Source organism: Prinia subflava, chromosome 8 (genome assembly GCF_021018805.1).
Source record: "Prinia subflava isolate CZ2003 ecotype Zambia chromosome 8, Cam_Psub_1.2, whole genome shotgun sequence".
Taxonomy (NCBI): domain Eukaryota; kingdom Metazoa; phylum Chordata; class Aves; order Passeriformes; family Cisticolidae; genus Prinia; species Prinia subflava.
In genome coordinates, this window is record NC_086254.1 from 6,233,613 (window position 1) to 6,259,892 (window position 26,280).

General features: G+C 43.8%; 1 protein-coding gene, 2 long non-coding RNA genes and 2 other non-coding genes across 6 annotated transcripts; all 5 read right to left on the reverse strand.

Moving 5' to 3' along the window:
• Nucleotides 1-154: 154 nt before the first annotated feature.
• Nucleotides 155-3,760, reverse strand: LOC134554398 (uncharacterized). The gene is made up of 3 exons (XR_010081222.1): nt 3,676-3,760; nt 1,856-1,978; nt 155-1,248 (listed from the first exon to the last, which is right to left on the reverse strand). It is a non-coding gene; the product is annotated as an uncharacterized LOC134554398 (long non-coding RNA).
• A 2,474-nt stretch (nt 3,761-6,234) lies between these two features.
• On the reverse strand, nt 6,235-8,440 carry LOC134554399 (uncharacterized). Of its 2 annotated transcripts, none has more exons than XR_010081223.1 (6): nt 8,381-8,440; nt 8,021-8,094; nt 7,481-7,504; nt 7,003-7,057; nt 6,754-6,862; nt 6,235-6,381 (listed from the first exon to the last, which is right to left on the reverse strand). It is a non-coding gene; the product is annotated as an uncharacterized LOC134554399 (long non-coding RNA). The 2 variants fall into 2 exon arrangements; XR_010081224.1 differs by having other exon boundaries at nt 8,386-8,412.
• On the reverse strand, nt 6,453-6,526 carry LOC134554457 (small nucleolar RNA SNORD65). Its single transcript, XR_010081252.1, has one exon. It is a non-coding gene; the product is annotated as a small nucleolar RNA SNORD65 (small nucleolar RNA).
• On the reverse strand, nt 7,176-7,249 carry LOC134554451 (small nucleolar RNA SNORD49). The gene has a single exon (XR_010081246.1). It is a non-coding gene; the product is annotated as a small nucleolar RNA SNORD49 (small nucleolar RNA).
• Nucleotides 8,441-9,990: 1,550 nt separating the features above from the next.
• On the reverse strand, nt 9,991-25,454 carry NCBP3 (nuclear cap binding subunit 3). Its single transcript, XM_063402568.1, has 13 exons — nt 25,241-25,454; nt 23,599-23,664; nt 22,763-22,868; nt 21,762-21,887; nt 19,636-19,764; nt 17,363-17,436; nt 16,405-16,513; nt 15,604-15,703; nt 15,193-15,299; nt 13,900-14,185; nt 13,050-13,207; nt 12,303-12,467; nt 9,991-11,799 (listed from the first exon to the last, which is right to left on the reverse strand). The coding sequence occupies exons 1-13, from the start codon at nt 25,391-25,393 to the stop codon at nt 11,564-11,566; spliced, it is 1,815 nt and encodes a 604-aa protein (XP_063258638.1). The 5' UTR covers nt 25,394-25,454; the 3' UTR covers nt 9,991-11,563.
• Between the last annotated feature and the right edge of the window lie 826 nt (nt 25,455-26,280).

Below are 26,280 nucleotides of genomic sequence, written 5' to 3' on the forward strand. Positions count from 1 at the left end.
CTTTGTTTACAGTCCCTTCTGGCAGTTCTGGGCGTGCATTTTTGATCTCCCCTCAGCAGATACACAGAGACACAGCTGGTTTTACCTTCAGCTCCGTTGATGGTTTTACATAAAACTGAAGACCTGATTTAACAGAGTCAGAAAAGATGCAACCTGTTCACCACAGCCTTTAATTATGTGTGCAGTTTGCTGAATTTTCTTGGCTCCTAATAGCTTATTGATCCTGTGGCTTCTGGGCCACCTTTCCTCTTTGCTGTTTTATTAACTCAATCTGAGGAGAAAATAAACCTGTGGAGTGGTTTGCATCCAGCAGGTTGGGATGAGCAACCCCAGCCTTCAGTGAGCCTGGTGCACGTGGCAGCTCTCAGGGAGCTGTAACTGGAAGGATAAATAGATTGGAGGTTTACAAAAGAGGAGAGAAATATAATCAATAACTCACTGAAGGTTTGGTCTGGGCATTCATCACTGGATTTTCAAGGTGTGTGCTGTAAAAGCACTTTATTCCTGGCTCTCCCTGTCAGTTCTGTCCTTCTCCAGGGAAAATCAGGGTTCCTCTGGGCCTGGGCAAGGCTTGGGGAGGAGCTTTGTGATTAGGATTTTGCAAGCAGCACTCACAGCCATCCTAAACACAATCCACATAATTTAAACCTCAAAGCATCTTACTACAGGTCCAAATTCCTGGAATAGACACACAGAGATTCAGGGATGGATGGATGGATGGAGGGATGGATGGAGGGATGGATGGAGGGATGGAAAACTATGGGATATTGGGCTAGCACAGATGTGGAAAATCCAGCTGCATCAGCACGGGAATGAGCTTCCCTTTGGCCCCTGCTCCTTGTCTTGTAATTCACTCCAGGGAAGAGCTGCAAGTCCAGCTCTTCTAGAAATGAAAAATAAGGCACTAAAGAATCAATCACACTCAGGTACCTGCTGCCCCAGGGCTCTGACTCCTGATCCTACAGGATTCCAGTGCTGGGGAGTTCTGCATATAGAGAAACAGGCAGAAAACCCCAGAGGTGGCTTCAGACATACACAATAAATGCCTCTGCTTGGGGCTGTGTGCATTTACACACCACTTTCCAAGAGGAGAACCTCACCATTCCTTTTTTGTTGTTGTTTCATCTTCACTGTACCCACCTGCTTGTTAAATTATGAATTCCAAGGCTCAGGGTTTTCCCAAGCTGTGCTTTCCTGCAGGCTCAGAGCTCCCCTCCACCACAGGCACCGAAACAGCAGAGCTGGGTGCTGAAATGCAAATATTATCCTTTTTCTGTGCCAACCCCCAAAATGGCCTGAACTTCCAGGGCAGGGCAGCCACCAGCCCAGAGCTGTCCCCTCACCCTGGTGTCACATTCACTCTTGAAACCATTTTGGTGGTGTTGGTGATTCTTCAGCCCTGCTCTCCTCCCTGAGACCCTCCTTCTGCCTCAGTTTTACCTCTGACAGTTGCCAAGTGACACCACGTTGTTGCTGTCATCTCCAAAGACCTTTTTGAAGCATAGAAGCAGCACCTTTGAAATCCCTTGCCCTTGATGCAGCTCCTGATTTGCATTTCCAAACAGCCTGGCCCTGACACTGAAGCTTTATTTCACCTCCTGCAAGCACAGAACATCTTCCTCCAAAGCACAGCAACAAACAGGCTGCTGGGGAGGTGACTGGGTAGATTAAATTAAATTAAATTCAGATTGCAGGTACCTTGGTGCAGGGGCTTCCCATTACTGTGCATTTCAAAGCTCCCACCTCGCTCCCAGCTTTGAAACAATTCCCATCATCTTCCCAGCAGGTAACCCCTGGATTTCATTCAGCACAAAGAGTTTATTATTTACTGCCATGGTTGAAAGGAATAAAATACCTTTGACACAGTTCAGGAAAATTTCTTTATCCAATGACTGCCCAAATCCTCTGCCTGCTCCCAGCACGGCTCCAAGCTCCAGTTCCTTATCTGTAATGAGGTGGTGTGGAACACTGCAGACTGCTGCAGGATTATCAGATGGAGGCACAGATGTAAAACATTTATATTGGATATTTCAGCTGCTGCTGTTGTTGTGAGCTCTATTAAACAACTCACAGATCACCTGAGCACCAGCACTGCACTTGCTGTCTGATAAGGGCTGATAAACAAATTACCATTTGGTACCACTATTATCTTGACTCAGGTGTTTACTAATAAAGTTTCAGCCACCCAGGAAAATTTATTATTTTTTATTATGGCTGATAACCTCAGGCTTAGCTGGAAGTTTTTCTTTAATGTAAAGAATCTTTTCTTTTCTTTCTCAAGCCTACTCCACTGTTCAGTGATAACAGCACTGAACAAACCCAAAGCCAACACTAACAATTCTTTAGGTGCAGTTTTCAAGTGCACAGAAAACCAAGAAAATCAAACCTAGAGTAACTATCCTACAGGATCTGGGAAAACACAGGCAAGAAAGCAATTCAAAAATCCAGGAAATAAATTGAAATGATAAAGAAAACCAAGGAGAGCCCAGCAGAAAGCCACAGGCAGCTTCAGAAACATCAATCATTATTTGTTTAGAGTTTGTGCTGCAGCTGTGCTGTGCAATGATTTTACCACAAAGCATTACAAACAAAAAAAAGCCTGTTATGGAAAAAAATCCAAGTATTGACTTGCAAAAACTAACAAACAAAAGTCTTAATTATTGGAGATTAAACTTTTAACATCTCTATTTGATTAAAACAGCAGGGATTTGAAATCAGTCTCCACTGAGTGATTTTCTCATTTGCATTCTGTTCAGGTTTCAGTTCCACAGAGGTGCTGGGCTGGGGGTGTTTATTGACTCAAAATCCACCTGGAGCAAGCACAGCCTGCCAGGTCCTGAGTGATGGGAGGGAAAGGCAATGAAGGGCAAATCATCCTTTATTGTCATTAAATAAAGATAAGTTTTAACTCCTTTGGCTCCTCATCACACTCAGACCAGGAACACTTTGGGGCTGAGACCATGACCTCAAGCTTGCACAGCATCACAAACTGAGCCTTTGCTGGTCCAACCCTAATAAACATTAATTAACAGCTAATTAAAGAGTTGACATTTTCACCGTGTGTGGGATTCTCTACATCGTAATGAAAGATGCAAATCTTGTTACACAACAGGCAGGGAACCAGCAGTAAAACCAAGTTTCCCCAAAGAAGCATCTTCAAGGCTGCAAAAATCTCTTTATTATGAATGCTCTGAGCTTGGTCACTGCCCCATCTTGTGGGCTCAAGTGTCAGGAGGTAAAGCAGGACAGATGTTACTCTGAATTTAGAGCACAGCAGCAGAAAATGCTCAATTTTCTTGAAATAAGCCCTCCTTGCACGCCCTAAATCAAATCCCACCTTCAATCCTCTCCATGTTCAGCAGTTTTAGGATCCGTTCGTAACAGTTGGGCTGAAACCGATGTCAAGCGTAAAATTAAGGCACTAAATTACACGAAGTGACAAAGAAGGGGAATGTTTGTCCTAGCAGAGCATTAAACGATGCATTAACCTTGTCCTTCTTTACAGAACACCGAAATGTGCTCAAGCTCTGGCAGCACAAGGTCAGAAACATCCTGAGCCTGAGAAAGGCCAAAGATCCCCTGGTTATTTTGAGTTTTTGCTCAAGAGTTGCTGCCTGTGGTAGCTCATAAATTATAACAAAGCATTTGCCATTCTTTAGCTGGGAGAAAACAAACCTGGGGCACTTTTCTTGTGTTACTCCTTGCTGGAAAACAGCAGCTCCTTTGTGCCTCGCTTCTCTGAAATGAAGGAGAGTTTGAAAATTAACAGCTCTTCCTCCTGCTCTGAGGGGAAAAGGAGTGAAGGGTCAATATTTAGGATTTATTGCATTCTGAAAAGCTCAGATACACAGGATATCCCTTCCTCCTTTCTCATTAAGTAGATACAGCTCACAGTGCCTCAGCTGGAACAGCAGCCACCAAGCCAAGCTCTTCACACTTCCATTAATAGCCAGGATCTATTAATTATAGTAATTTATGGCTTTGCATGAGTGATTATTCTCCTGCTGATGCAGATATGATTGCTTTACAATACTAATCAAGAAATAAGGGTGAGAACCAGCATTTATGTGAAATGTGAAGCTTGTGATTTCCAGGGAGGGAGCAGCCAGGCAGCTCTGCCCCTGTCGATCCCTCTCCTCCTCACTTCCAGCCCCTCTCCAGCAGCTCCACAGCCACTGCACAGATTTTGATATTTTGGGGATAATCTCCCTGTTTTCTCTCAAACACTGATTTGAGACATGGCATTGCCATCTCTCTTATTGCTAAAAGCTGGCACTTGGCCATTCTTTGCTTTGCTGCATATTTTCTTTTTTTCTGCTTTAATCTTTTCATCTATTTGAGATTTATCCGGGGTTGTTGGCTGCTGTTGAGTGCCAAAGGGATTCCTGCCAACTGTTCTTTTTAAACCTTTAGAAAATCCAAAATAATTGTGTTTTAAAACCAGATTTTTGTCTGCTGTTTATTCCCCAACACTAAGTTTTAAGTGCTCCAAATGTAATCAAAACAGAATGGTTTTATTTCCCCTCCCCTTAAGCACCATGAAATTATCTGTGCTCCCCTGGAAGATCACAGTAAAATGTTGAAGACACTTGTTTCGTTTGAAAGGCACAGTTTTCTAACAAAAATAACACTCTTCCATTCATTAATCTCAGCAAAAAAACCCAGCCTGTTACAGGATGCCTGCTGAGGAACTTTGGTTTTGATTAGAATAAACAAGGGATGCTAAAATGAAACTCATGAATACTTATCTCCAACAGATACCACCAACTGCACCCTCTATAAACCCAGAGAAATTCAATATTTAAGTTTTCCCAGATCAATTTTGCTCTGTTTTAATGAGAGAATTCTAACACTAGAAAGCAAGAATTATGGAACAAGTTGCAGCAAACCTTCCTTGAGCAAATTAAACAGCTCATTAAACAATTTGCTGATTATTTCTGTTTGCTGGGGGCATGTGGCTGCTCTTACCTCCACGGTCTGCAGATTCACATTTAAAAAAGGTGCATTCCTTGTGCTTTTTGAGAGCTTTAAACCCATTTTTATTCCCAGTGCATGCTACAATAAATGTCAACATGTTCTAATACACAAGCTCTTAAAATCAGGCAGAAATAGTTTTGTTTCTTTAAACCCTGGGAACAGAATGTAACTTGAAGTTTTAATTAAACAGTGGAGTAACCTGTTCTTCATACTGCTCAAATCCTTTCAGATAAAGAGCATCTAATTAATTCCAAATATGTTTTACCTACTCCACTGCCCAGGCTGAATGTTTTTATTAAGCCCTGGATGTATTACAATAACAATTCTAGAGAAAAAAAAAATCAGATTAATTTACCTGCATGTTTAGGAACCAGGAGAGTTCTCTGAAAAACTCTAAGCCTTTTATTCTGACTACTGACGTTAAGAGAAATTCCTGAAATTCCACATTTCATACAATTTCTACCTCAGATGGCACAGCCACCTGTGCTTTTGGAGGGACAGGGACACTGCCCTGTGATGCCACATGAGCAGCACCAACTCAGAGCGCCTTGCAGTCAGAAAATAAAAATTAAAAGCAATTCAGATCTTCACCTGAACTCCTCAGGGATTTCAAAACCCATCCCAAGCTCTCTCACTTGAAGCTGTGCAGTGAACACTGTGATCCCCCCTTGGCAGAGACCACAAGCTCTGAGGAATTAATTTAATTATGAATTAAATTTTGCAAAATGCACACCCTAAAATCTTCCACTTGCTGACATCAAGTGGGCAGAAGGCTGAGCACCATCACTTTGGATGTTCAGGAGCACTGAAGTGTTTTAACCTGCCAGTTACACTGGTATCATTAAGCTAATTGGGAGTTTTGGCTTTAAATGCTGCGTTTTGACTCATTTAAGCATCTCCAGGTTCCCCAGATCCCCCCTACTCTTGAACTTTGCCTCTGCAGCAGACTTTAGATTCAAGTTTGAGATAAAAATGACAAACAGCAAGCCTGCAATCAAGCCACAGATGCAGCTACATTTGCTGCTCTGGCTGTCAGAGTATTTAAGGGCTGATCTCTGCAGTAATTACAGTCTTGGTGTCTTGTTAAACTCTAATTACCACACTAAACCCCACTGGCATTATCTGCAGTGAACACTCTGCAATCTGGGTACATCTTCACCATTTTACAGCAAATTATTGGAGTGCCCAGTGTGTCCATTAAAAATGTGTTGCAGAATGCAAAGTCATTCCTTAATGCAGTAAAGTGACAAAACACAGTTTTAAAAAAATTATTTTAATGTACAAACAAAACTCTTCAACTGTTACCACTTTGCAACAGGCAGAAAAATGTGTCTACACAAAATCCTCAAGCTCAGGAGTTTTGTTGGAGTCCCTCTGCCTCAGAGATGTTTCCAGCAGCGCCACCTGGAACACAGGAACAGGGTCAGGTAACCAGCCTCAATCATCATTAATGGATTTGTTAATGAGGGAGATATCATCAGAAAACCTTTTGCTCACCACCAGTCAATCTGCCGGTAATTCCAGCAAGTTTGGGTTAGTTTCATCACATGATATCACAGGGAAATTGATAATTTGTGACCGAAACAAGACTTGATCTCTTTACCTACAGTGCAGAACAGCTGCTCTTACACATTTAGTGCCTGTATTTTAGTCCAAATTTGTGGGGGGTTTTTTGCCTAGAACGTCATTAATTATACATTTAGAGGAGAAACATTTTTGAGACTGCAGCCAAACGCCACCAAGCTCCCCTAAGAGCCCAATAAATACTAAACTCACCCAGCAGCTTGTCCTGCTCTGCTGTCTGAGTGCCCTCCACAGGATTTGTGAAGAGCTGTCACATCAGCGGGTGGACATCAACAACCAGCACGAGACCCGCAGGCTTCACCTAAATACAGCAGGAAATAAATACCAGACTTCAAAAATTAAATGAAAATACACATCTCAAGCTCCTTATACCCTACAAAGCTCATTCTAAATTTTATCTGGTACAGAATTCTATACAGTGCACTGAAACCCCTCACTCACCTCCACATCAGGGCCACTCTCCACCTGCTCCCTGTCCTGTTTGTCACATCGGGCTCTGCAGAGAGGTGGAACAGAGGGACACGAGGGTGAGAAGCTTTCATGGACAGCAATGAAGCTGCCAGAGGGGATCTAAAGAGTGAATTTTGAGTTTTAAACCCCTGTGTGTAGCTGTGTTTCAGACCAGAACCAGGGTATCGTCAGTTCTCGCATCTGACGGCACTTCCTATTCAGGGTTATCATCATCAACAGCCGTTAATTAACTCCTCTAATTAATCACTCCAAACGTTAGCTTTGATCTCAAACTGTTGTACAATCTCCCCTCTGTGTATTAACTCTTGTGTGGACACAAAATCAGCTTTAGTCAGTTTTTATTTAACTTAAGATGTGATTTTTACAGGTTATTTATGACTTGTGAAAACCTGGAACCTCTTAACAACTTTGCATACCTTAAAATATAGAAAAGAACAATTCAACTTACTCTTTTCTTCAAGACATCTTTCTGCTGTGGGAGTAAAAAAAAAGAGAAATGTTACGGAAATACTCTTCAGAAATTTTAAGTAGTTTTATACAGGAAAAAACAAGATAAAAAACAGACCCTCATGACCAACTCTAACTGTGTTTCCACCCGAGTTTATGTTGATATGAATCACTGAAATATTTATATCAGACAGCTATTAGTAATCGGAAATCCTCTCTAAATAACTTTGAATCAGGAAATTTAGAATTATGTAAATTTAAAATAATACAAGAATGCAGCTCGCCAGATTGCATTTACCAACAGGGCAATTTTCAAATGGGAATCGCAAACACTCCAATGCTGTGGGTGTTATTTTTAATTACACAGGATGGGTCTGGCACATCATAAAATCAAGAAAAGAGATCAAATTGCTGAAACAGTGCCATATAAATCGATGGAGGGCACTGGATGGCGGGCACTCCCCACAGCAGCGTTACCTGCACGGCCCTCATGGAGCCCTCACACGCACAGCCCCGGGCCGGCCGAGCCCCTCCGACTCACCGGGGAGAGGTTTCCACAGCCCTGGCGGGGTCCCGGCGCTGCCGGCGGGGTCGCGGTGCCGCCTCCATGGTGGCCTGAGGGGACAAAAGCCGTGAGGGGACAAGGGCCGTGAGGGGACAAGGGCCGGGAGCCACCACGCGCCGCGAGGCCGCGGCCTCCCCCCGTCCCGCCAATGGTGCGGCCCGGCCCGCGCGGCCCAGGCAGGCCCGGCGGCCGCTACCACTGCAGAGCAGGGGGGTGAGCGCTGTAGCTCGCTCAGCGGTACCGGGCGCTTTGCTCGGCAAGCCGGGCCTGCGCCTCCCCGCTGCCCGCCCTGCAGGCCCCGAGTCCGGCCCTGAGCGCAACTCGGCCCGCCCTCACCTCACCCGCTCCAAGGGCACACGAGGAAAAGGATGAAAGAGTTACGGCGGCCGCTTATAAAGCCTCGGGCCGTACCACCGCGCGGCGGGGGCGGGCTGTGCCATTGCTCCACAGGCGGGGGTGCTCCGAGCCTTCCATTTCCTGCCGTGTGGGGCGGGGGCGAACGCGGCGAGCCCAGCCCCGGATCGCTCAAACCTCAGCCCAAAAGAACCCCAAAAGAATCCCAAAAGAATCCCAAATTTCGGCACCATCGCAAGGCAGGGAGAGGAGACAGCCCGGGGCAGGGCCCCTCGTGTGGCCCCGGCTGGGCACAGCCCCGAGGAGCGCCGCTCCTGCTCTGGGTTCTGCGTTTTCCAGGAAAGCTGGAGAGGTCAGGCCACTTTTATTTAGAATGGAACAGCTGTTTTTAAATAGAAGTTCCATTCTTTTCATATTGTGTCATCGTGAACTGAAAACAGGGTTGTTTTGGTTTCCTTTGTCCTGTTAAATGCATCAGCCATCGTTATAGGAAGAAACACAAAGCCACCTTTGCTTTAAAATTTCACCCAGAACACCTTGTGTTCAGTTAGCCTGAAGAACTATTTATCAAAAATCCATCTTTTCCAAACGGCAAAAACCTCCTACAAGAAGGACTAGTGTGGTGCTGTAACATATCACCTAAAATTCAGCTTTTCCTCTGAGGCACAGATCCTCCAGCAAGAGCCAAACATTCTCCTTTTTTGCAATTTTCAACATAAACCACATTTTAGTGAGATACACAGGACCTATCTCCCTAGGAAACATCAATTTCTGCATCAAATTCTTGTAGGTGATGATACTGGGAGGTCAGTAAAAAAAAAACCAAGAACTTATTAGTTAAGGACTGCACGCTGAACACAAAGGGGACTTGCAACAAAATTCTCTTTGCAACCTCTCAATCTAATAGATGCGAGTTAAAACGTTGAGGGAAAAGCTTTGGCTTTGAATTCAGAGTTCATTTTTAATTCCCAAATCCCTGCACTTCTTGCTCAGGTAACAAAGGAAGCCCAAGGCTGGAAGGAATTCCTGATACCAGCACACCTCGAGGCTTCTCTGTACATCATAAAAAAGCAAAATCAGGCACCCCGAATTTCAAAACCCTCTCTAATGGTCCTTTAACCAATAAACCTCGAGTTTTGTTGCAGCTAAGCTCCTGTGGGCTCAGTATCACACGTAACCTCCCCCCAAACCACAGTCCTGAGGAGCACGGGGGAATTTTTAAGGTGTATTTCTGACAGCCTGGAAGCAGAAGCAGAGTTAATGGTGCCTTTTCCTGGACTCCACACATCTTTTAGATCAGCTGAAGAGATCCTCTATTCTCATCAGTTCATCCTTCACCAGGTTTAAATGAGGAATATTGACATGGAAACACCAGGCAAGGGTTCCCCATAATCCAGGAGCTTTGGTGGATGAGGTGGTTGATTCCTTTCAGGAAAAGGAAAGGTCCCAATGGATTCAAAGTAGTGACACAACACAAAGGTTTACTGGCAAAAAGACACAGGTTAAATAAATTTTATCAGGATCTGGAGAGATGGGTGTGATTCTCTGGGAAAGCTTGGGGAGAGGGTATCAATGAAAGCACACGTTTAAAATGAGTTATTACAGTGATCAGACATTGCAGGCGTTTCTCTCAACAGCACTTTTATGAGACATTTATATATTCAATAATTAAATATAAAATCAAGGATGAGTGTCACAAAACAAGGAAAGAGTAAGGCTTGAAGCCTGGCCAGCCCCCAGACTGCCCCTCCAGTCACTGTGCCTGTCATTTGACCTTTCATTTTTACATGCTATCCTCACACATCATAAAGCATAAAAAAGTTCATTTTGCAGATTCCTCGCTGAAACCTCAAACCTACTTCAGCTTAGTACAAAAACAGGAGAAAAAAAAAGGAAAAATTTGCCTGTTAAAAAGCAGAAATGGGAAGAAAAGTTCACAGATATTTTGGACTGACAGAACCAAGGAACAGGGACAATGCAAACAGATTTCAGACTGTTAAAATGGTTTTGCTACCTGTTGTTTACCTGAATGTGATGTGCTGCATTATTCCTCACTCAGAATTACTGGCAACATGAACAAAAAATAGCAGCTGCACACTGATCAAACCCTCCTCCTACCCAGGGAGGGGTGAAAATGTGCAGGTAAAAAAGCTGAATGGAACAATCACCCATGTCGACATCCACGTGTACTGTACAGGAAGAACATCCAAAATACTGACAGGAGACAGTGATCATAACATTTGCCTTTCTCTTTCACTTCTGTATAGATAGACAACACCACTAGAGCTTTCATCATGGCCAACAGCAAGATTCTCACAAATACAAAAATGATTTCCAGCTGTTGGATTGCTTCAGGACATAATCCAGGTGGAGTGAAAGGAACAGAATGTCTCCTCATGGAACAACTGCAAAAAAAACCCACCAAACCCCAAACCCTCAGGGTTTTACACAATTGTCAAACATCCAACTTGGCAGTTCTGAACATCTCAGTCCCTGCTACAGCAGAATGTGGCATCACCAAAATAAATGAGCAGGATTCCTTGGATTCTGATGGTGCCACTGGGATAACTACATGGAATTTAAACGTATTAAAATGTGTGAGTTGGGTTTACATTCAGTGTGTTGGAGGAAGGGAATGTGATAATCAATCCCTTCATGCTCTATCCTTGCTGGCTGCCCACCCAGGAAGCTTTATTGTTATTACTTCAAGAGGAAAGGAAAGGTGCTGGTAAGAGCCAGAAGGGCAAGGCAATGATCTGGATAATGAAATGCCCTGTTCTTTGGATGAAGAGTGTAAAACATTTTGTTAAAAGCCTCCACGATGAAAATATCAAGAACAGAAAAGGTCTTCTTAAAAATACAGAGCATTTCTGCCTCATCTTTTCAGTTCAAAGCTCGGGGGAGAAAATGTTTTGCTACAATTCACTACAGGTTTGCTGTCATAAACAGAGAGGACAACGCCCTGCAGAGCACAGGGCCAGCCACAGACTCCAGAGAAACGTCTTTGCTTCATGTTTCAAGTGGTTTATGCCTCTCTTGTTGTAGAAAAGGAGCAGAGACACTTCTGGAACCTTCACTGCAGAGTCTTTGCCAGTGTCCAGCTTTGGGCGAAGGGGATCGTGCCAGGTTGCAGAGTCACCCCTGCAGGGTGAGGCTGTGACACAGTCACGATTCAGAGTCCGAGCCGGAGCTGCTCTCGCGGCTGATCTCGATTTGTAGGGAGGGTAAATGATCCAAGCGACTCTTTTTTTGCCTGGACTGTTCTTTTTCCTTAATGAGAGCACCCCAAACCCTCTGCAGCTCAGAGTCATCTTCCTCTGGTGATGCCACAGAGTTTTCAGCTTTCTCTGGAGTCTTTTCCTGTGTCTTCGGAGCAGACCCCAATCTGGTCCATAAATTACCTAAGCAGATGAAAAACAAACATTAAAAAACCCCCAAACCATTCAGGACTGAGAGGAAGAAGTCAAGGAACCAATTCTTAAACTCAATGCAACCCTTCAAACCCTTCATACTCCTCCCACCTTAATACTTAGCATGGAACTGATTCTGCTTTAAAGAGTAATTGAAAATAAGCTGCAGGAGGCTCAGGGCAGCCTTGTTCATCGTTCCCCTTGTGCAGAGGATGTTTAATTCACACCTGAAGTGCCCCTGCATCCCTCACATTTGTTTTGGTGCCCACAGTTTGAAAGCAGTCCTTGATCTTCAGCACACCTCTATAAAAATACTGCTCCCAAACCCCCCAGCTCCTCCACACACGTATTTAGATTTCAAAGCTCTCCACAAACATTTGCTATTTTATCCTGAATTTTGTTCAACTTCACCCCTTCACAGCTTTCTGCTAGAATTTCTCTTAGACTCCAAAACCAAAGGAACTGCAGCAGAACATTTTCTGCACAGAACTAACCTGATTTCTTCTCTCTGGTGTCAGAGTAGAGGCCTTTGACATCCTGTTTGGGGATTCCCAGCCTGCTGTGCACATCTGAGATTGGTTCTCGACGAGGAGCAGAGGTGCTGCTTGGAGCTTTGATTTCTGGAGAGTGTGGCCTTTTTCCCAGTCTCTGCCTGACATCTGGGGACATTTTCAGTGATTAAAATGACAAAAAAATCCTATTGTATTTACCTCATCCAGCTCAGTTTATGCTCATTCAGAATTGAAACCAGACAGATTATCTGTTTTTATCTTTTCTTTAGTCTCTTCATTTAAGTCTTTCATACTCAGATTTCCTGGCAATTTCTGCAATACAATTTAGCCAGATTTCATTTCAGTTTTGGCAATAAATTTGACATTTCATGTTTTCAATCTGTGCTGTGATAAAAGATAAAAACCTGAGTTATCCCATACATTTGATTTTGTGCATGACCTTCCCTGTGTGCTGTTTCTCAGCTGCAGAGAATCTCTGCCTCAAGAGAACAATCAAAAAGAGAAAATCAAAAAGAACAAAGTAGCACAGGCAAAGAAAATGGATGGAAATCAACATAACTAAAAAAGCTTTCACTAAAGTATATTTGATTTTTTCCCCAAAGCAATTCCCAACTCAATCCCTTAGTGAGGACAAACTGTGTGAATGCAGTGTTTATCTGCAGTGGAGCACAGGTGTGAAATAAATATATTTTAGTGACAATTCTGCCCAGCAATTAATGATAACATTACCTGATTTGACAGTGCTGTTTGGCTGCCGTGGCCCAGAGTTATTCTGACGTTTCTCTTCCAACAGGAGCCTCACATCTGAAACTTTCTCCAAGGACCCTTTGCTGCCAATCCTGTTTTTGATGTTGCTGGTGGTTATGCTATCTGCTCGCATGGAATTCCTAAAAAACAATCATAGATTTGATGTCCTATAAATAAAGTTCAATCCAGTATAGTTCTTAAATCTTTTTATATGGAAAATTACATCACAGAAAATAATAATCTCAGGATTTCTCTGCTGAGAAGAAGTAGTAAAAATTAGGATTCAAGCCAGAATCCTAAATATAACAATAATTCTATGAATACCTCAGTATCCATTTCAAGGTAGCCTCAAAATTGTTGATGTTACAATGAGTATAACCACCCTACTGAAGGGACACATGTTCAAGTTATTTTATTCATCTACAATATATGCAACTTTGGTTAGTAAGCCCATAATGAACATAAAACTCCTTTTTATCATCAACAATTGAAGATTATTCTTCTTTCTGAGATAAAGAGCAAAGGGCAAAGAGAAAACAGAAAGAGGAGTTATTTTTCCCTGTTAATTGAAGTTGTTTGCATAAATTTATTTTGATTCTAATTTGAGTTGCATTATTATTAATAAGCAAGGATACAGAGATCTGCAGAAGCAGCTGTATTTAAAAACAGTTAATTCTATTAAAAGCCTAGTTTCTGTATTTCTTCTTAGAATATCTACTACAAAACCATATTAAGGACTGAAAAATACTTTCAATTTGTCTTCAAGCTTCGACAGCTCTGCCATTAAACCTGTGAAACCCCACTTCACTTTTAAAGACCAAGCAACTCTTACCTGATATTTTTCAGCTGTGACTCCACCTCGTCTGCATACATGGTCATCTTCATGCTTTTCTTGGGCGAGGGGGTGGAGATCATTTTCAGCTCCAGGTCGTAGTCCATCTCATCCGAGTCGGAGGCGCTGCTGCTGGACCTGCGCGCGGCACCGCGCTCCCGCGACTGCTTGAAAGCCTGCAGCTCGTCCCGGTACTCCACCACCACTCTGTCGTCTTCATCCATATCCTGATCCTCCTCCTCCTCCTCTTCCTCCTCAATGGGCTCTTCAGGAACGTTTACCAAGCCTGCAGCAAAGCAAACTCATTGCCATCAGCTGAATTTTTAGCATCTCTAGGAAGTATGTGAAAACCAAACCAAGAAGAAAATCACCTCGCTGTAATTAATGATCTCCTAGAGATGAGTCTGTAGTTTTTAGTCTCACTTCTTAAAGGGAGAGAATGTTTTGCCAAATATTTTAAGTGGAATAAAACTGCCACAGGACAAAATGTCCCTGGTGTTCACTCCCTCAGAGGCCTGGCCAAGCACAAAGCTGGACACAGTAATTAAAGTGCCTCTTGTAGAAGGTGAAGTTCTTCCTTCCTGAGCTAAGCACAATTCCCAGGATCTTACAGGCCTTAATGTTCCAGCTGCTGGCTCTGCAAAAATCCTTTCAAGTCCTGCAAGCAGCAGTGCCAAAAAGAACACAGGTGTCATTATTACAAATTCATCACAGACACTGATTTAAATAGAAACAACTCCAATTTAGTCATCAGCAGCACTCAGACATCTCTTCAGACAGCAGTACATGACTAAAATCTTCTGTGAGATTTGACACGTCCCTGGCAGTATTTTTAACAGGCCAATCACACTGTACTTGTCTCATGTCAGGTTTTTACACCCATTATTTTTCTACCTTAGGCAGCAGATGAAGATATTCAAGCCTAATTAATAGAATTTTCTCATCTCTATTGTTCTACATTTAGATTGCTTTTTAGAGACTGGGAGAATTGACTTAGCAACTATGACAAATTGCCAAAAAAGTCATTCACCCTTTCTTTTGGCCTTTGATGCCACAAGTCCCCATGCCCTAAATTTGTAAAAGAAAAAATATCACATAAAGAGCAGCAGCTATTTTGGGAAGCAACGAGCAGAACGAAGCTTCCGCCTCAGGAATTTCCTGTAAAATCTTAAAATGGGATTCAGAATTATTAATTAAGACAACTTCCATGCTTCCCCTGGGATCGGTGAGGCGCTGCTGCTGCTCCCTGCGTGTGGCAGTGTCCCCACAGGGCTGTCCCAGTGCCACCAGTACCTGAGTGCCGGTGTTTGTAGGGAGGGGTCAGGCCCACGTCGTCCCCGATCAGCGTCCTCTTCTTGATCACATCCCGGTGGATCCTGCGGGAATGGTACCGCCTCTTCCTGAAAAACCAGAGCGGGGGTGACACCCCTGCCACAGCAATCACGGCTCATCCATTAAACCCTAAATCCCGCATAAAGGAGATGCAATTATCACCTGCTTTCATAGCAGACACCTATTTCTGTCAGAGCTGGCCTGAATGGTTTGAATATAAACTTTATTTTCATGAGAAAATTCTCTTCTTATAATTCACATTGCAAACTGAAGTATCGACATGAACTAAATAGAAGAACCACAAATTAAAACGGTTTTAGATTAGCTTGTCCAATTACCTGCAATGTTCCAATTCCTCTGTCCAACACTCACCAAGAATTGCTGAGAATTCCTTTCATGCCTCCATAATTTGGATTGCCATATTTCATGTAATATTGGCTTCTCCTTGCAGCTCCCAGCTCCTTTTTGTCATCTGCAAAAAACACAAATTATAGGAATTTTTCTCTCTTAGAGTATAACTTACAGCACAGCATAAAAACAAATAACCATCCAAAGACAGAGAGTGAGACTGAGTGTGCCTTAAAATCAGAATTACTTCACCATCCTCCATGAAGGATTCAATTTTGCTTACACCTCTGGAATTTCTCCTACCACCACAGCTTTATTTGTGTCTAGAAATTTAATTCTAGGGAGACTGGGTTTCTACAGATCAGCTTAACAGGGCATTACATCCCCCTGTCATTGCTGGATCACCTTCCTCATCACATTTCTTTCCTTAATGAATGTGCCACTTCCTGCATGGTCCAGAAATTATATGGATTTTCATTTTATTCATTAATAAAATGAGTATTTAGCAATAATTTTTACTAATCCAAATTACCTCCATATTTATAAAATATGGAAATTACTTAGGGATCATAAAACCTATTCCATGGAATTGGGAAGAATGCCCTGAGCCTAAGATCAATTTCCAGGTACAATAATTTTTATACAACTTGAACTGGATATAACTGACACAAGAAAATGTAGATTTATGGCAAAATCTTAACACCTAACAATTAGCAAAAAGTAACACTTTTAAATAAGAAGTGGACACTTCGAGTTGTTAATTAGTCAACAAATAAAACTACAACAAGCAATGAGTTGAGGGTGCTTGTTAGGGTGGTCGTTTACCTTTAGTAGCAAATCTCATGAACAGTTTGTTCCCTTTAGCCAGTTTGTTGGCAGGGCGAAGGTCATTCCGAAGGAGAGAATCCTCTTCTACCTGGGAGAGGGCATCCAACTTTGGGGGCAAAAAAAGGTATTTTGGACTCAAAATTCAAATGATTATTGAACAAAAATGGGTTGCTTACAGAGAAGCAATCAAGTGATTATGAGGAAAGTCACTTTTCAAATGATGTTCAAATGAGCTCTGCTTTTTTTTTCTTGACAAGCTGACGTTAATTTTTAATGTAAATTGCCCTGAAAATTTGAAATACATCCTTCTCTTGCTCCATAACATTAACTCAGGTAATTAAATCCAGTAATTGTCAAATGACTCCATATTACTGATTGAAATGCAGAAAATAAATAGCACAACTTGGACACTGAATTTTTTTCCTGTTTCATATCTAAATGATTTTATTAACAAGTTTTCATGCCCTTGCACAATGATTAAAAACCTGTTTCATTTATAGCTGCTTTACAGAAACTCAAATTCAGACTTCCATGATGTAGGGGCGTTCACTGAGAGCCATTCCTAAAAGAAATCCTAATCACACCTATTATACTCTCAGCCAGCAAAGATTAAATTGCTGCCAGGACATCACTGCGTGTGCTGATTCCCACAGATCCACGGGCAGCCTAAATCCCATTGGGCTCTGAACACTTTCCCTGCTGAAAGGTCAATGCCTTCCTTTATTGTTCTTTCATTGCCTCCTCTCAGCAGAAAAGGCTCATTCCTAAACTCTCCAAAATCTATTTTCACAAAGCACTTTACACTGGGATTATCACTGCCTGCACTCCCCCTCACTCCCCACCTAATTTATATTGATAATTAAATTGCAAATAGAAACCTAAAATGCTGTGAAAACTTCACACCAGCCAGAGCAAAACTTGCAGAGCAGAGTTTCCAGTTCCCCTCTGTACTGACCTCCACGTCACTGGCATTGTCATCCTCAACCTCGCCTTCTTCTGTCTCATCCTCAGAGCTTTCCTCCTGTTTTTCTAAGGAAAATAATTGGGGAAAAAAACACAAAACAAAGCCAAGCTGCATTTTAGTGTGTCAGCCTCGTTTGATTTATGATTACCTACATTGTCTGAGATCAGCCTGAAGGTGTTTTCCTTTCTCCTAGGGAATAATCAAAGCAGTGAATGCCTGTGGAAAAGTGGAGCACAGTGAAATGCAGAGCCCTGTGCCTGCAGCAGCACATGTGCATCATTAATTTAATTCTTTGAAAGAGAATGAAACTGCACTGCCTGGCAGGAGTTAGTGTGTTCAAAACCAGAGATCAGCAGGGCCAAGGCACTAAAGGCATATAAAAGCCTTTCCTTCCGTCTCATTTTCAAATGCCTAAAAGTATCCAATACCAACAGTGTAAAACAGGTTATTAATCAAAAGCTTAGAGAGTAGTAAAAAGGAAAAAAACCAACCTTAGTGACTTCATTTTGCTGTGAAATAACTAAAAAAGAAGGGCATGCTTCCAGAACTGCTAGAACTGTGAGCTGCTTTGATTTTTCAGTTCTTTTCAGCTCACTGGAAGAAAATTCATGGTGACTTTTTTCCCCAAAGTCCCCAAGAAATAAAATATTGTAAAAAAGTAATGACTGTGGACACCTGTGAAGTGTGATATATCAATACCATTTGCAAAGATCTCAAAAGTACTTCATGGGCCTAAGATTAAAAAACCCCTCTCTTCTATATTTCAGAGTTCCTTAAATCTCATCCAACAATAGACTTAAAAATTTTAAATAGACAGTGACAGCTGTTCAAAAGATCCTGAAAATATTCCTGAGTGAAAACAATAAAGCACAATTAACCAAACCAAAGAGCGAATTTAAGTAAACAAATTACCCAAATTCAAAGCAGAATAATTAAGTTCCATCAGGGAGAGTATTCATGCATTTTCCTTCCTCACAAATCAGAAGTTTCTCCTAGCACAGACCAATCTTCCCTGAATGTCTAAACAGCTCTGGAATTCCTGTCTAAAAAAAGGAATGTACCCAAGCCAGATGACTCCAGGGTATCTGTATGGATCTCACACCTTAAGATGCAATTGAACAGTCTGTACTTTCTCTAATATCCCACTTTTCCAGAGGAACAGGAGCAATTCAGATGACAGTTCTTGTTTTCAGATGGAGTGTAGTGATAATATCATATGCAATTCATACCAAGCAGGATTAAATGTATAAGTTTATGCTCCATTTGAGCAATGTCTCTAAGCTCCAAAAATCTCATAACAAGTCTTACTTGAAGCTTTATCAACATTTGGCCAAAATTAAAGTCATGTGGATGGTTGAGGAGCCACTGCTTTGTGGAGAAAAGGAGCAGGAAAAGAGGATGAATTAGAAGAATTCATAAGTTTAACGAAGCCTTAAACACCAAATTTCCCAGAAAGGCTTTTGGAAGCACTGCAGATGTCTAAGAGAGAGATTGGCTGCTTGCATTTAGGTCATATACAGCATTTTTAAGCAGAATCTATGGAAAAGATAATAAATATACCATTTTTTTGCTCTATATCCTGTGGTAGAGCACCTTCAACCACAGCACTCACAGCAGCCTAAGAGCAGAACTTCCCTCAGGTAGCAAAATGCTGCTTTTGAGCTTCCCCACATAAAAGGAAAATAAATTTACAACCAAGGCAGTCAGGTACCAGACTGATCACGACACTGAGATGTACTTTTGCTGCTCTGCTCTTTTATAACCAACCTTTGAATAACTTCTTTCTTAAAAGGATAACAGCCAAATTTAGAGCTGATACCCACCCTGGTGAAGTGATGCACTGTCACGCTGCTGTGAGGGATACACTTGAAGGATGGTGGTGCCATCAAAAAGGGAATTTGCTGTGGTATTTCAAAAATAGGCCGTTTTCTCACACCTGCTTTTTGCTTTGCCTGCCTTTGTAGGCACATCACACAGAGCTATTTCTGTGCACGTCCCACTATAAATACCAGTATCACCCTCATCTCACACGTTCAGTATGGACTGAATTACTGCTTTTGGTCTAGCTCCAACCCACCTTTTAAGAAGCAGCTTCTTCAAAAGGTTTCCAAGATGAAAGCCTTTTTTAAAGTGGCAGAATACATTTACCTGCAACTATACGATAGAAGCTCCTTCAGTAATTTAGGTTATGCAATACCCCAGCACAAGTTTAAAGTTTCGTTGATTTAATGAGATGATGGCTGTGTTTGCATATCTCAATCTACCTTTCTTGGGTTTTTCAGCTGTCTTCTCCTTATTGTTTTCTCTGCTCTTTGTTTTCTCCTGATCAGGCAGGGAGCTCATATTTATTAGAGCCCGTGTTGCTGTCACTTCATCGAGCCAGACCACGTTACCTGGGACAAACAGAAACACAAAACCCAAATGCAGTTGGTGGCATCAAGCAGTCACATCTCCCCTGCCTTGCTGGAAGGGAATTAATGACAAAAATTCAGAAATGACAGAAAAGTCATCAGATCTCTTGCAAGGAAAGTCATATTCTTTAACACACCTAATAAGCTGGAGGACACACAATTTTCAGCTTATTACAAAACACAAGAGCTGATCAAAACCTCAAAATCACTGAAATGCACATAGATTTGAGAGGCTTCCTGAAAACAGCAAATCAGGGCACTGGATTTGGGTCAGTGGATCCATGTTTTCCCACACAAATGTGATTAAGGGAGCACCAGGGGGCAGGAATGAAGCCTGGATCTTTTTCCCCTTTAGCAACTTAACAGAACCTTGGACTTTACTGCAGAATTCTGTTAATCTTTTCCAAAAAATAGGAAAATAGGGGAAAATAGGAGACTGCTCAAGCACTTTGCACAGGTTCTAGAGTACACAGGTTCACAATGTCATTCAGGATGTGCCTTAAGTATCAGCAGATGGTACTAAAATGTAACTTACTAGGCCAATTAAAAGCATTTCATAGATGTTGAAATTGAAAGAGCTAAAACTGCCTAGAAACAGGATTTGAACAAAAGCTTTCTGCACTTGGTACAAATACAGCAACAAATGTCTTGTTCTGCTGTTAAGCAGGGTGGATTCAGATATTAAGAAAATTGTACAGTGACCCAAAATAAGAGAATCTCTCTTAAATTACTCAGACAAGAATTTCAAGGTGAAGAACACCCAAGATACTATCTTCAATAATTGGTTAATAAATCTACATTTTTTTCAGTCTGCCTCATCTTCCCATCTCCAAATTTCCAAAAGCCTCCTCATTTCACGTTCATGAGTTTGAAACACAGAACACTAAATCCAACTTTGCACTACGTCACCTTAAGATGTAATTCAGTTGGGAACACTGAAGCTTTTGCCATGATGCAAATCTATGCTGAAAAGAAAAAGCTTTTCCTTGATATTTTCACGGAGAATTGCTGGCATGCTAACTCAGACACAGCATGAAAATTCCATTAAAAAACATGTGTAATAACTATAACTGGATATTGTTATAACTTTGTAGCCTTAATTTTCACATGAATTCACTCATGCAGCATTTAGGAAAACACACAGGGTTAGAAATAAAGCCTGAGATAGAGTTAAGCTGTGCATTTCCAAGCTCATGCATCAGCACAGGTCAGTCCAGCAGCTCTGTACTGGAATTATCCACCCAGGGCTCACTGGGTTTCACATTTTCTCTCAGCTTCTGCCAGTACTTCAAGCTGTCACATACAGCGACTTCAAGGTCACCAGTATTTTGTAGAACACCATTTATTTTGTCTTGCACTGGAACAGAATTTCTTCAGAGTCACTCCAGAAAATGAAACCAGTGAGTCTCAGCTTTTAGCCATGCTTGTCAGGAAGTTTCCAGCAATTTGGAAAACCTGCACTAGGACCTATTTCTTTTTTCTGTTATTTCAGGCACACGGAAACATTTTTTTCTGTTATTTGCAGCCACATGACAATCTCACAGTATTCCTGTTCCATCATCCAGCACCCAACTGTAGCAAAAACTCTTCTACAGCCTTCAGTGCCAGTGAGGAAAGCACGACTCCCCACCACCTTTGGTCTTGCTGATCTCACTCCCCAGAACAGCCCTCACCACTGAACCCACATTCCTTTTCCAGCCTGTGGAAATCACACCCAGCTGCCACCTCCTGCCACCCACCCTTTTCTCCTGGAGCGTGCACTGCACAAATATGGCAACAAATCTCCTCCTCCTCCTCCTCCTCACAAAACCATCCCAACCTGCCCAACTGCACAGTTCAATCACCCTCTCTCAGATATATTAATTATGCCAAGATGGAAGCAGCACATAATTTTAGACCTTTTTCTTTTTCCCTTTAGAGATACATCTGTGACCAGGTTTAAAAAAAGAGTAAGAATGACAAATACTCTGTTTACTTACATGAGGTGTCATCCAGCCACTCAATATGAGCAGGAGGATATTCCTTGAAATAGGCAAAGATGTCCTGGGTGCTCATCTCATCCACTCCACAAATGTAAATGGTGTCCAGTCTTACTTTAGGAATTGCTATAAGGAGGAAAAGACACAAAACTGGTGCTTATTCCAAGCTTTCAGATTAGCACCATATGAGTTCATAAAGCAAATACTTTAAATAAACAAAAGTGGAATTAATTGAAGTGAAGCATGACATAAACCACAACTTAATTAATTCTCCCACAACACAAAATTTCAATAAATTGAGAATTAAAAGAGGTTACAAGCACTGGTAGATGCAAAGACTGCACAGCAACCAAACAGCCTGAAAACCATTTTTTTCCTCTTAGAACACTGCCAAAGTGCTATCATTAAGTACTAAAGAGCCAGAACAAAACAAGGCCCTGCACAAAGCACTTCCACTTGTATCACCTGATGGGGAGCTGTTCCAGGCCACAGCTTAGCAGGTCCAGGCTGCCAGTTGGAAAAAAAACCCCTTGAGAACTAACTGGGTGCCAAAAGCACCAATCTGTTGTGCACACATCTCCTAGCTTCTGTTGCAGCTTCACTGTGTGTACAGCACAGAGCTGATCTCCCTGTGCACAGCACACAGAGTCCTCCACGTGTGCCCACACAGTGCTCCAGGGTTTTTACAAAGCGTTTGAAGATTCTTAAAGCAGCACTGATCCAGAAGGTGAATCTTGGGCATGTAACACTACTAAACAAGGCACACAAAATATGTTGTCTTTGTGCTAGGGTTGGTGAAACAAGGAGTGAACTGGGAAGTGTCACGTGGGTTAAAAAATAATGATGTGCAAATGAAAAGGTGGAGGAAACCCAAAGTGATTCCTTTTGGCATCAATCTGGTAAAATCTCTGGGAATGCAGAAAATACTGCAGGATAAATCAAGACACTGTGAGGAAGTAACTAAAGGGATCTTTTTTCCTGACTGCTGGATGAACTCGTACCTTTCTTCATCATGTCCCTGTCCAGGGCCACGTTCCTCTGGGCCAGATTCACCTCAGCCCGAAAATGGAAGCGTTTGGCTCTTTGTTCCTTCTTCTCAATTGCTTCCTGCAAAATGCAAAACAAGGCACTCAAACGGGAATCAGGAGCACCCTCAACAAACTGCACTGAGGATGCTTAACATCTATCAGACAGCAATAATTTGTATTAATGGTTTTATTAATTCTGGAGAGAGCTGTAGGGTTCAGAATGTGGCAGTGGTTTACCAAAATATTTCTGTGCCACAGAACAGTTTCTGAGTAGGTCCAGCAATGGGAATCAGATGCATGGAAAACAAGGTCCTGGAAAACACAGACTTCACCATGGAACAGGAACATTATCTAGTCCTTACTAACAAATATTAAATAAAACCTCTCTTTTAAAAGAAGCCTTTCTACCATAGGCAAAATTAATCTTTGAAGATTATAGAGTTTTCTCCCTGTTTTTTAAATATATACAAAATGTGAATTTGTTTCTCTGAGCATGAATTTAACACTGGAGAGCTGACTCCAGAGAAATTTTTAGACTGGCAACTCAGGCTCCTCTCATAGCTCATGAGCAACTCTCTGCCTGGAACTTGTGCAGTTTTGGGAACTGGTTGAGAAGCTCCTTGTTCTCCAGATTTTATTAGGAAACACTCTAGGTTTCTGGATCTTTGGAACACGCACTGTGATTCATGCCAGCTGTCTGAACACCAGGCTAAGCCTTTGGGCATTTTGGGGAAGAAAGAAATTAAATGGTTCCACCTCTCCAATGGCAAAAATGACAAAATGCTGAAGAGCCATAGCACAACAATTACCTTGGAGGTTACATCTATTCCAGTGATGAAACTTCCAGCTTTGTTTTCATATCTCCTACTGGTGTCCTGAAACAAAGCAAAATGGTGATGAAATCTCAATGAGCACTGAAAGCAACACATTTGTTACACTGAAAAGAAGAAATATTTCTACAGGAAATAGATCCTCTTTTCCTTGATCCAAACTACATCCCTGGACAGAGAGGCACTTTGATGAAAGCAAAAGTAAAAGCACATGAACTGAACCAAACTTCCCTTACTGTAAGGATTCTTTCCTTCTGCAGAATTTAGTTTCTATGTCAGCTGCTGCCAAGATATTATTCTCTCAGCAACAGAGGGAAAGTCATCAAACATCTTTGCCAAGTAAGACTTCCACAATTTGGGGTTTGGAGATGATCTCCTTGTAAAACATGAGCAGATTTAACAGTGATACCTGACTACTGAAACGTCAGTTTGCAGCTTTTAATCTCAGAAAGTGAGAACACCAAGCCACATCCACAATGAAACAAGTAACTTTTTATTCCTATCATTATTTCAACCCCAAATTCCAAATACCAAGGTGAAACACTGTTTTGATACTGAGAGAGGGTAAAAATGGAGAATGATGGGGGAATTACAAGTTTCCTGCCCATCAGTCAGGTCTGCTGAATTCAGAGAGGGATTAAACCCCACAGGCACTGGACCAATGATCCTATTCTGTGGCCTCCATTGTCTGCATCTCTAAAATGGGACCTCTTCATTCTGACACCCTCAACTGGCTGCAGTTTGGAGCTGGAAGAACACCTCTTGCTTTCTTTAGGAGTAAACATGTTCTTTACACTTGTGCTGCAATAATTACTTTGGATAAATGACCATTTCTAGAAGTAGGTTGGTCTCAGTTTAGAAAGACCGAAGAACACACAAAATCCGCTTTTCTTAGTAACAGCGCCAAAGTTCCTCTAATGCTGCCAAATGGTCAGAGTTACTAGAAAAAGAAAAGCAAAACAAACATGATTTTTAAAGCTGAAAACCCCCACAGTCTGAGGTTGACTCACGGAGCACAAGGAAGTACAGCACGGTGCTGTCTCTCAGGCCACATGTTGGGTAGAAGCACAAGCACGTTGGCAGACCAGCTAATTAAAGATTAGCTTCCAAAACAATTTTCACCCAAGTTTTGAGAGCAAAAGACTACTCAGGATTTTAGAACTGTGACCTATTTTTAGTTGTTAAACCTAATCCTACTAAAACTTGTACAGAAACAATCAGCGAGAGTGAACAAGGGCGGACAAACACGGGGAAGGAAACCCTCAAACCCCGCTCACCAGAGCGCACACTCCCCGCTCTGCTGTCCCGCGGGCAGCCCTGTCCCTGCCCCAGGTATTCCCTGTGTTCCCGGCATCAAACATTCCCTGTACACTCTCAAACCCACAGCCTCCTCTACACCCCAACACTGCACCCCAGATCTTGTTCTCCACCGCCGCCTTTATTCCAGTCCTCCCCAGGCACATCCCGCCCGCTTCCTTAGGACTCGCTCCCGAGTCCCCTCATATCCCCGCTCCCACATCCCTGCTTTTCCCAAGAATCCCCTCAGAAGCCCTCACAGAGGGCTCAGACACCCCCAGCGCCCGGAGCCAGCTCCTCCTCGCCCACAGCTCTCGGCCCTCACCGGGATGAGCTCCCGCAGCGAGCGCCTCACAGGGATGGTCTCCAGCTCTCCCTCTTCCACCTCCATGGGCTCGGGCTCGGCGCCGCGCGGCTCCGCCGTGGTCGTGCTCGCCTCCGCCTTCACCGAGATCCGCAGGCCCCGCACGGCCGCCATGGCTCCGCCAGGCCCGCCCAGCGCGGCCAGCGAGACGAGCGCGGCGCGGCACAGAGCGGCGGGGCGGCTCCGAGCGCGGAGAGCGGCCAGGAGCGCCGGGCGGGCGGAGCGCAGCGGCCCCGAGCGCCGCCCGCAGCACGGCCCGGCCCGGCCCCGCCGTGCGCCGAGCCCGGGGCGGCCCCCGAGAGCCGGGGCACCCCCTGAGCCCAGCGCAACCCCTGAGCCCGGGGCACCCTCTGAGCCTGGGGCACCCCCCGAGAGCCAGCGCACCCTCTGAGCCCGGGGCACCCTCTGAGCCCGGGGCACCCCCCGGGAGCCAGCGCACCCTCTGAGCCCGGGGCACCCTCTGAGCCCGGGGCACCCCCCGGGAGCCAGCGCAGCCCCTGAGCCCAGGGCACCCTCTGAGCCCGGGGCACCCCCCGGGAGCCAGCGCAGCCCCTGAGCCCAGGGCACCCTCTGAGCCCGGGGCGCCCCCTGAGCCCAGCGCAGCCCCTGAGCCCGGGGCACCCTCTGAGCCTGGGGCACCCCCCGAGAGCCAGCGCACCCTCTGAGCCCGGGGCACGCCCTGAGCCCAGCGCACCCTCTGAGCCCGGGTCACCCTCTGAGCCCGGGGCGGCCCCCGAGCCCGGGGCACCCCCTGAGCCCGGGGCACCCCCCGGGAGCCAGCGCAGCCCCTGAGCCCAGCGCATCCCCTAAGCCCGGGGCACCCTCTGAGCCCGGGGCACCCCCCGGGAGCCAGCGCAGCCCCTAAGCCCGGGGCACCCTCTGAGCCCGGGGCGCGCCCCGAGAGCCAGCGCACCCCCTGAGCCCAGCGCACTCCGAACCCAGGGCACCCTCTGAGCCCGGGGCACCCCCTGAGCCCTGGGCACCCCCTGAGCCCGGGGCGC

Excerpts from the sequence above, each read along its gene's own strand:
- NCBP3 (XM_063402568.1), bottom strand. The coding sequence starts at position 25,393 with ATGGCGGCCGTGCGGGGCCTGCGGATCTCGGTGAAGGCGGAGGCGAGC. Across the intron at positions 17,437-19,635 it reads AGCTGAAAAACCCAAGAAAG|AAAAACAGGAGGAAAGCTCT; the intron begins GTAGATTGAGAT and ends TATTTTCCTTAG. Across the intron at positions 14,186-15,192 it reads CTACAAACACCGGCACTCAG|GCTTGGTAAACGTTCCTGAA; the intron begins GTACTGGTGGCA and ends GCTTTGCTGCAG.